The sequence below is a fragment of the Pleuronectes platessa genome, chromosome 12 (assembly GCF_947347685.1).
Source record: "Pleuronectes platessa chromosome 12, fPlePla1.1, whole genome shotgun sequence".
Taxonomy (NCBI): Eukaryota; Metazoa; Chordata; class Actinopteri; order Pleuronectiformes; family Pleuronectidae; genus Pleuronectes; species Pleuronectes platessa.
In genome coordinates this window covers 8,251,826-8,261,420 of record NC_070637.1, presented here as the reverse complement: position 1 = coordinate 8,261,420, position 9,595 = coordinate 8,251,826, and the positions used below count along the sequence as shown (strand labels likewise).

The 9,595-nt window shown below is 41.6% G+C and overlaps 1 protein-coding gene across 1 annotated transcript; it reads left to right on the top strand.

Annotated features, from left to right (window-relative positions):
- The first annotated feature begins 2,226 nt into the window (after positions 1–2,226).
- LOC128453814 (spermatogenesis-associated protein 48) lies at positions 2,227–8,164 on the top strand. The gene is made up of 8 exons (XM_053436904.1): positions 2,227–2,659; positions 3,719–3,786; positions 5,347–5,426; positions 5,874–6,012; positions 7,479–7,546; positions 7,652–7,693; positions 7,823–7,930; positions 8,065–8,164. The coding sequence occupies exons 1-8, from the start codon at positions 2,227–2,229 to the stop codon at positions 8,162–8,164; spliced, it is 1,038 nt and encodes a 345-aa protein (XP_053292879.1).
- Positions 8,165–9,595: the final 1,431 nt, after the last annotated feature.

The following is a 9,595-nucleotide window of genomic DNA, read 5'->3' as shown; positions in this document are numbered from 1 at the left end:
TCTACATTGCGGAGCGTCCTCTCTGCTCTCAGATGATCCATCCCCTGCGCCCTGAAGCCATATCTCCTCCTGGCCCTGCCTGTCTGATCCCGGGGTGTCATCCTGGGTCACCCTCTGCACTGTTAGTCTGATTAACAAAAAAAAATGCTCGGCCCAGAGCAGCATACTGTCTGCAGCCACAACACCACAGTGGTGACTTTGCTTTGATGACCCCCAGTCTGCAGCAGCAATGCCTCGTAATCCAGAGCAACAGTTCCTCTCAGATGGATTTAAGTTCGCAAATGAACAGATACTGCACTGTGGAATTGGGCCTGGCACCATGGGCGAGAAGTGAGATTTAAATAATTTCTGAGAGCGTGGAGGAGTGTGGAGAATGGCAGACAAGCTGACTAATAACACAGGATTCAGTTACAAGGGCTGCTCTGATGGTAATGACTCCTCACACCAGAAATATCTGATTCCCCGCAAAAACACAGATATCTCATGGCTGAGCTGGGATTTAAATCCTGCTACAAATTGCAAAAATAATTCCCCCTGAAATAATTGGGATACAAAGCAGAGAGGAGGCTTTATTTTGGCGCACCGGGGAGTTTCTGTTGTGGGAATAACTAATGGATTTCAAATGCAATAAATCTTGTGGACCTCTGGACCTATATCACCTCATTTATTACAACGGTATGACGCTACAATCAGCACAGCTCTCATGAGACCCAAGATTGATGCAACAAATGGTATGAGTTATATTCTTTCATATATGTGGAGAGTGATTTTCAAAAGGAGATCTCACAAGTGTCATTTGTGCTCTCCTTTTGTGGAGGAACACTGGGTGGGAGTCGGGCATATTCACCACTCTGCTATCAGAATAACTCTAATTAGGCTATTTTTAACACATCCTTTTCAACAGCTCTCGGGTGTTTACATTTGCTAATGACAGCCTGAGTAGAAACTCATCTATCAGCTAGCATCACCATCATCGTCGCAAACAAATGAAGATGAATTCTCTCCCCGGAAAAATGCCACTTACCCAGACTGCCTTGGCTATTCCCCTATTTACATAAAGCATATATGTATATATGCAGTAGCTGAGTTGATCATACTAATGTATTTATGTAACATATTTACATTTGACATTGCATTTCAGAAATCTAATTAATAATAAGCACTGAGGCACAGAGTTTTGATGGTATTGTTTGTTTGCTGTTGTGACTGTATAGGACAGCTCCTTCAACTCATAGCATGCACCACATTACACCCTCTGTAATTACTCTTCTTGCATCCTTGGGATTTTTTCCTCTAAAAACACAGCATACACTTCTGAGTGTAAAAAATATCTTGTTTATCGTTCATGCACAAAGTAAAAAATAACTTTTAATATTTCTTCAGGGGCTTGAAGGGTGTCTGAGATATTCAGCAGTGGCTTTATGGTTACCTTGTAGTACAATAAGGCTATCTCAAGCCCATAATGCATCATCATAATATTACAACTGGGACTTGTACATTTCTGCAGTGATATTAAACTGTCAGTTACAAAGGCCTCGTTCCAGTGGCAACGTCTGACAATCCAGGCTCTATCACGCCATCTAGTGGCCAGCAGCAGGGAAAGCAGCCAGTTGCATTCTCCTTCACTTTTTCTTTTCTTCTTTATTAAGAAAATAAACAGATGCTGACCCATCACAAGAAGCAATGTAGCGGTCTCTCAGGAGGGTCACTGAGACCTGAGGCGAGCCCGAGCCCTCTCATTATTATTTGCCACCAGAACCCATTTGTGCAGAGTAATGTTCAAGGGACAACAGCCGCCTCTGAACATGGACAAAACAATTTTATTTGGTCAGCATGATGAATTAGTATTTGTGGGTTGACAAATTAAAGCAGCTCAGAGGAAACATTTTTGGTCACGAATGCCCCTCAAGGTGAATCATCGGCTTGTAGCGTCCGAAATAGATACCAGGGGAGGATCATTAGATCTTTGCTCTCCCCTTTATTGTAGCAAATAGCAAATAAATGTTAACACATAGATTTGATGCAGAGGTATGTGAGGCTGCGCAGCCGGCAGATCATGTGGCCTCTGTGCAAGTCAGCCATTTGATCTGAGCTGCAAACAAAGACAGTCTCTGGGCAACCAGCATTCACTGCATCATTATCGCTGACAGCAGATCTATGACCTCCTCTGTCAACCACACACTCACAGACACACACACACTCTCCACTGTTTCTGCACTGGCAGGAATGAGTGCGGTTTGGGATCCCTTCAAGCCTTTCCCTGCAGAGCAACATGTCATCAGACGGCTGAACTACAGTTTGTATGGGACTGGTGGTAGAAACGGACCAGCACGAGAAGCTGGAAGAGCAAACTCTCCTTTTGATAGATTTCGGCCGCCTGCTGAACCTGTCACCCTGGCTCCTTCGCGCAACGACGTCCCCCTGCTGGATCCTTGCACTGGTCAGCTGAGCGCAGGAGCGGAGGTGGACCTGGGGGTCAAAGGTCGACCGAAATTCATAGATTTCCATCATGTGGCCTCTGCCCTGTGGGTCCCTCCAGGTTTCAGAGAGAGGGCAACAACAGCCCCGAACCCCCCTTGTGTCTGCTTGGACCTGAGTGAGAACAAGGCCTTGAACTACAGGAGGATCCCTGATACAGTCTTCAAAGCAAGAACCAAAGGTAAAACTACAGTTAACAGTTTTTATTTGAGACTAGACTATAGATAGAGCCCATCCCAATTCGTATCAGATGTTGCATTGTTGCGTTGGTAAGATTTATGAATTTGGAAAGAATGAGCAGTAGTAAAGAATGGATTACCAACAGAAATACTGCCCCAGGGCCCTGAACATTGGATGAATAAATCATAAAACAGATTTTATGTTAATCTCATCTTTAAATGTCAGATTCTTCTAATTAAGGGGCCAGAATTTGAACCGAGGGTCCAATTATATTTCTAACATCCATGTACAATTTCTGATTCATTGAGAAGCACATGCTCTTTATCTTTGAGAATTGTTTAAACACACTCGTACAAATTATCCTATTTATTGACAGTAAGTGACCTGTCTATAAAAAAAAACAATACTGATAGGAGAGGGGCACTTCAGGGGTCAAGCAGGGAGGGACTGGCCCACCCCTGGATCCGCCCCTGTGCAATGTTGTTCAAGTTGTTTTGTTTTGCTAAATATCCGACACTGGGCATGCTGAGTTATAACCCTTTAAATGAACACTACCAAGACATTTTCAGTTTCTAAGTCAGAGCCTATGTTGTTAATGTTATGTGTAGTGGTTTGACTCTGAGCTCTTCATTTCTGTTTGTGCCATTATGCAGTTTTGTGAATGTAAGTATTAGAAGCTTTTGCCTGGTGTTTATTTGGGGACTTACCACTGGCAGCAAACGTCCTTTAGTTCTGAAATGGACAACTCGTTGCAAGGACAGTGTATTAACCATTTCAGCTGTTTTCATTGAGGTCTGTTTAACCAGATTTAAAAAACAAACAGACACTAAGCAAACCATGTGAGTAATCAAAAAGAGAATTACCCGTGGCTATCTTCAAATGTGTTTTGTGTTATTATGCAATATGCTGTGTGTGTGCTCTGTACCTGATGTAGAGGAACAGAGGGTCAGTGGGAAACTATGGCTGATTTCTGTGTCAGGTTCTTCTTGTAGGGTCTGGTTACAGATGTGCTTATGGTTCCCAGTTTGCAGAGACTTGATTATTGTTCTATTGTCCTTAGGTTCAACCACTGCTGATAAAGTTCAACCAATGCACCTCAGGCTCACTGATAAACACACTGGACCACAGGTGGGTGATAACTGAAATTGATGCCCTACTAAAGTGCGGTTACTTGGAAATAATACTCATATTTCAACTGCACTGTAACCCCAATAGATTTCTGTTTTCATTCTCCTTGGTTTCCTCTCTTTCACTCTTAGGGCATTGAAACACTGACTGATTTATAAATTGAATCTGCATTGCGGACAACACAATCATCTGATTGAACCAAAGCTCTGTTTGTTTCTGGTTAATTAATCACTTCACTACAATGACACATATTAAATATGAAAGAGCATCTCTCAAACACACACACACACACACACACACACACACACACACACACACACGCACACACAAACACACACATACACACACACACACACACACACACACACACACACACACACACACACACACACACACAGACCTCCCCTCAGTTCTCCCCACACAGGTTGAATCCTCAGCCAGTAATTATGTGGGCAGATGTTCACTTTGAGAATATACTGGGGCTTTATTATTTAGTTTGTCACTCAGCTAATTAAAGTCGTCATAATTACCTTGACATTCATTATCCTGGTTTAGGAGACTCAGTTGTATGAGGAGAGGAGGTTTAATGAAGGTCTGTATTTGGACTGTCTGACTTGTGGGAGGAGAGAGGTGAACACAGTGCTGCTCCCTCAAGTGTTCAAACAACACATTGTCTCATTGATTCATTCAGATTCACTTATCTGGATTTTTCACTTTTGCTTTGTAAAAGTCATCCAGCACCGTCTGGTTCAGGTCGAACAGAATCAGGCTTCATCCTATGTTTTAATTTGAATGTGGCAATTTCAAATCAAATCGATCTCTATTCACTCAAGCGTTTTGGCTTCTTATCAGTTTTATCCTCATCAATACTAACATGCCTGAAAATGCACACATGACCTAGCACGTACACCAGGCATGCGTGCACCGTTGTGCACAGGACATGCTGGAACAGCTGTTAGCAAAGACAAACGGGTCAACAATGCTTTTAATTGATTATTCATGTTCGTAGGGAAAGAAGTTGGTCATGTGACAGGAGCCTATCAAGTTAGTGATGGCTGCTTTCAGACATGTTTCCACTCTGTTGGGCTTTTCAGTCTTTGGATTTTTCTGTTCACCACTCTGGTCCAGACTGAAATATCTCAACAGATTTGGAGGATGAATCCTGAAATCATTATAGAAACACAGACAGAAATATCACAGTTTCTTTTCATGGAGGAATTTAAGCTAGGTTGAATATAAAGATGTGTCTCAGATCTAGAGTCATTACAGGCTTCAAGAACAGAGGTCATATTTAAGATCACCCCACTGGTGTTATGTTGTTTACAGCTCAAAGAGATGGTCTAATTAATCATTTGAGATTTTAATTGGAAAGTGATGTTTGATTTGTAACTGGATTTACATATTGTGTTGGTTAAAAAAGTATATATTGAATGGATAACAGAAAGAAAGAAAGAAAGAAAGAAAGTTAGCTATTGACCTCTGATTGAGTATTTGGTTTGGTTGTTAGTTTCTTTCCGACCACAGATTAAAACCACTGACAGTATGAATGTTGTTTTCCAGGATGACATCTCCTCTGATGTGAGACTGTGGACAGACCCAGTGGCAGTGCGACGCTTCAGATACACATCTACAACCCACAGGTCAGACACACTGACCTTTCATTGTCTCCTTTTAATAATAATAAACTGAAACAAAGCTCAGTCCCCACATCATTCATTTAATACAGTCCACACACACACACACACACACACACACAGACACACACACACACACACACACACACACACACACACAGTGTCGTTTTGCATTGAGGGTTGTTGGGGGTGATCAGGTTTGATTTTGTGCTCCTGAGATGTCATCAGGGAGCAGTGCTGCTTCTTGTTGTGTTAATTACTGCTCATTGAAATTATGCAGATAAACTGTAGCTTTGCTTAAGGCCTCCGGGAAGAATACGTTCCCCTTTGATCAGCTGTCTACTCTACTTTGTGCAATGAACGGGACTGTTTAAGAATTCAAACTGAAGCAAATAACGTTTGGAAATCAAGTGAGTCCATTATAGAGCTCTTGATTCAAAACTTCTCTTTCAGGACTTATGAGAAAGTTGGTTGGGAAACGAAGTTCCCACGGTGCTTGAATGAACCAGAAACATCCCTGACAAGAAAGGCTGACCCGCTGAGTGAGGGTCCCTCGACCAGGCGCTACAATAGTAGACCTCAGCTGTGGCAGGTGAGCCATGGAGAACAACAGGTTAACTCTGGGTGGTGGCTCTTAGAGGTTTACATTAATCGCCACAATTAACTGAGAATTTCTTTTTTTGGAATACCTGATTATTCTGAAAAGGCCAGGATGGGCTGATACCTCTGCTGAGCTGAAGTAACTCTTTCCACACTTGCAATAGATTAACCTCCCTCTGTTTTAACTTGGTGTCACAAGAATGGAGAGTGAAGGAAGGGGATAGGAAAATGAGGGTCAAGGATATCTTTATTGTCCCCGTTAGATGGATTGTACAGACAGTATCCACACAAACCTCAGACACACTGTAACATAAGAGATGGACGATACTAACAATATAAAAACCTTATAATAACACACAAACAGGAAAAAAACTAAAACCATACAAAACGTCAGGGTCTCAATAATTTTAAATCACAATCAATTATTGAAAGAGGCAATGACACCCGGGACTAATGAATTGCTGTGTGTATTTGTCCAGCCTATAGGCAAACTAGGCCCCTTCTCAGAGTCTGGGGTCGGATGGTATTCTATATTTAAACATAATCAGGATATGTAAATTAATTTGTCCTGTTTCACAAAGACACATGTGCATCGTGGACATCTTACATACATGGACTGTGAGGAGGCAGTGACTGAGAAGAGGATGAGAGCAAAACTGAAGGCTGTCATGGAGCCTTTCATCCCCTCTCTGCTGAACTGAGGCAGCTCAGGAGCACGTTCAGTCACGGACTCATCCAGCCACGTCCCTTAAGCGGTTGGGGGGAGGGGGGGGGGCTGCTTTGTGGCATCAGCCATTAGATTGCACAATGCCACAGTACCTACAGTCAAACATTGAAAACTTCAGGAAAGAACGGCTGCACATTTTGCACTGCATATATCGCAAGGAATGGACAAACTGCACATGAGCACAACCTTGATCCCCATCTCTATGCTGCGCATTTCTGAAAAAACTTCAGTGTGTATATATAGCATTATTTCTTCCTTTTTATATATAATATTTCTATTTGTATTCATATTTTGAATCTCAATATAATTTCCCCCATGTACTGCTTCTTTATTGTGCTGCTGTGTCATTTGTGACTTTCCTCTCCACAGGATATATAAAGGAACATCTTATCATTACAATAAATCACTGTGTTGTGTTCCTCATACCTTGCATAGGAACCATAGGGATTGGGTCTTTTGTAGGAGTTTGAGATAAAATAGGAAAATATAGACTATGACCCTGAATATCTTCAGATTGATGTGGTAAAAATGTACAAATGACAAAACACTGCATGCAGCCTTATTTGAAACAGCTCGGTGTAGTTGGGAAGGTCAGATTGTGTATTACAATACATCTATAACACAGGTTTACACACTGTTAGGGGGTATAAGAGAAAGATAAAATCAGTCCTTCCTGGTGTAGATGTCTGATAGACTGAGACAAACGATCTGTTGATGCTGTCCTCTGTAAGTCTATAGGAGCTGAGTGGAGCCGGCAGCAGCTTCGACCGAGGTACGATGCCAAGAAACCCATATCGTTGTAAGTTAAAATAATAATCAGTGAAAACTCTGTTCCTGTCGAACTAAACAGTTTTATGCTGATCTGCACTGACCTCATGTGACCCCACTTTCTCCTTCTTTTCAGTTGCAGCGGATGTCCAAGGTCGGGTCAGATCCCTCTGTACACGTGAGTACATGTGTCTGAGAGGTCACCGCCCATGAGCGTCTGACTTACATGTTGTAATGAATGATGAGGCATGTACCCACAAAGCTGACCCTGACCTACCTTAACATGCATGCTCTCATGTATGTGCAGTGGTACGATTGGCTCAAAGAACATGGATAGTATTGACAACATGGATGACACCTTTCAGCCGCTCACCCTGAAGAGGAGCATCGTGCCGCCGTACACACCAACAGCACGGTGAGTTCGACTTTCATGACTTTCTCCAACATTCAATTTATTTAGTTTTAGATTTTTACACTAAATAGTTTTAAAACTCCTCTCACATGGTGATAGTCGGCCTCATTATGTGTGATCTTGTGATATTGTGCCAGACGAACCACGATCCCTGGTTACATAGGCCGGGCTGCCTATGCTGACGGTGGTGCTGATGCTGCACTCCCTGTCCTGGCTCCTGCTCGCTCCTCTGGGTGAGTCCTCACCGTGACTGGTCACAAACAACTGAGGCAGCAAAACAAATCATTGCCTCAAGTTTGCCGCTCTGTAGGCCAGTGTTTCTTGTTTTCTTTTATTATTCAAAGCAAATACTTTTTCATTAGTTAGATTTGACTAATTAATAAATTCTTTCCGTTTTTCTATTCTGTATTGTATGTATGTGTTGGTATTATTTTTCTTTAATGCCACTGTTGGAACGTGGTCTCAGATTTTTGGTTTTAACTGTAAAACACATATTTGTATAGGCCTGTGGATTAAAGACCTGGGACAAGAAATATTCGAAATGTCCACTGGAGGGCGATCTAATGCACTCCACTGACATTCTGCCTCAACTTCTAGTCACACTTCTATCGCATTTTAATGCACTTCTGTCTGTCCTGTCACTGGGATCCTTCACGTCTCTGAGGTTTTCATGTATTTATTTCTACAGTTTTTTTGTATTTTTATGGTTAAGGACAGAGGACGTTGCACCTTGTACAGATTATAAAACCCTATGGGCAAACTTTGTGAATATAGTCTGTATACAAATATAATTTTGTTGACTAATGGATATTTAACTGCCTGCCTTCCTACATGCAGGCAGGAATCATTATTATTCCAAAATTATACAAATGGGTCATACACGTAAACATTTTTGATGAATAATTGAATAATTGAAAATGTTTGGTACATTTTAAAGGTTGTTTAAGTATTGACATCAATTTGCAGATGTTGGGGGGGATACCAGGGACACCAGGGACACCACAAACTAAACACTCCCTACCCCCTAAGGTTAAACCTAGAAGTCAGAAGTTACCCCTAGGTTCGGTTGACAAGATGTAGAGGGAATATAGTGATGACCATATGTCAGACATATGTTATTGTTATTTAAATGTGGACAGACAAAGAGACATAAAAAAGTAAAACCAATTACAACTAGGGCAGAAAAGAAATCTTTTAACCTAATCCTGTATCAAGGTCAAGGTCAGGCACAGTCAATTAAATAAACACATATCTTTCTGTTATCTTATTTCCGCATCCTTCCTTCTTTCCTCACTTCTAACGCATCCCTTTCAAATTCTGTTGTTTTTTGTATTTGCATAAGTGTTGATTTTAAAATTGTTATGAACGAGCTGGTAAGATAATTGTCACTAACAGTAATTAGAAGCGTTCATTAGAAATTTTTAAAACAATGGAAAGAAGGGAACATTTTGGTGAAATTAGGATGAAACTAAATGAATTATTTAGTAAAAGTGTTAGTCATAGTCAGTAATAGTCAGCTGAACTGAGACCATGTCAGTGTGCGTGAATGCAAGTGACAAGTGTTTGCCTTGGCTCTGGGAGTGCTCTCTGTCTGTTAAGGAGGCGTAAACCTGTTTCCTAGTTGGGCCTCACTTGAGCGAACTTTACCGGCTTTTGGAGCAGGCATCT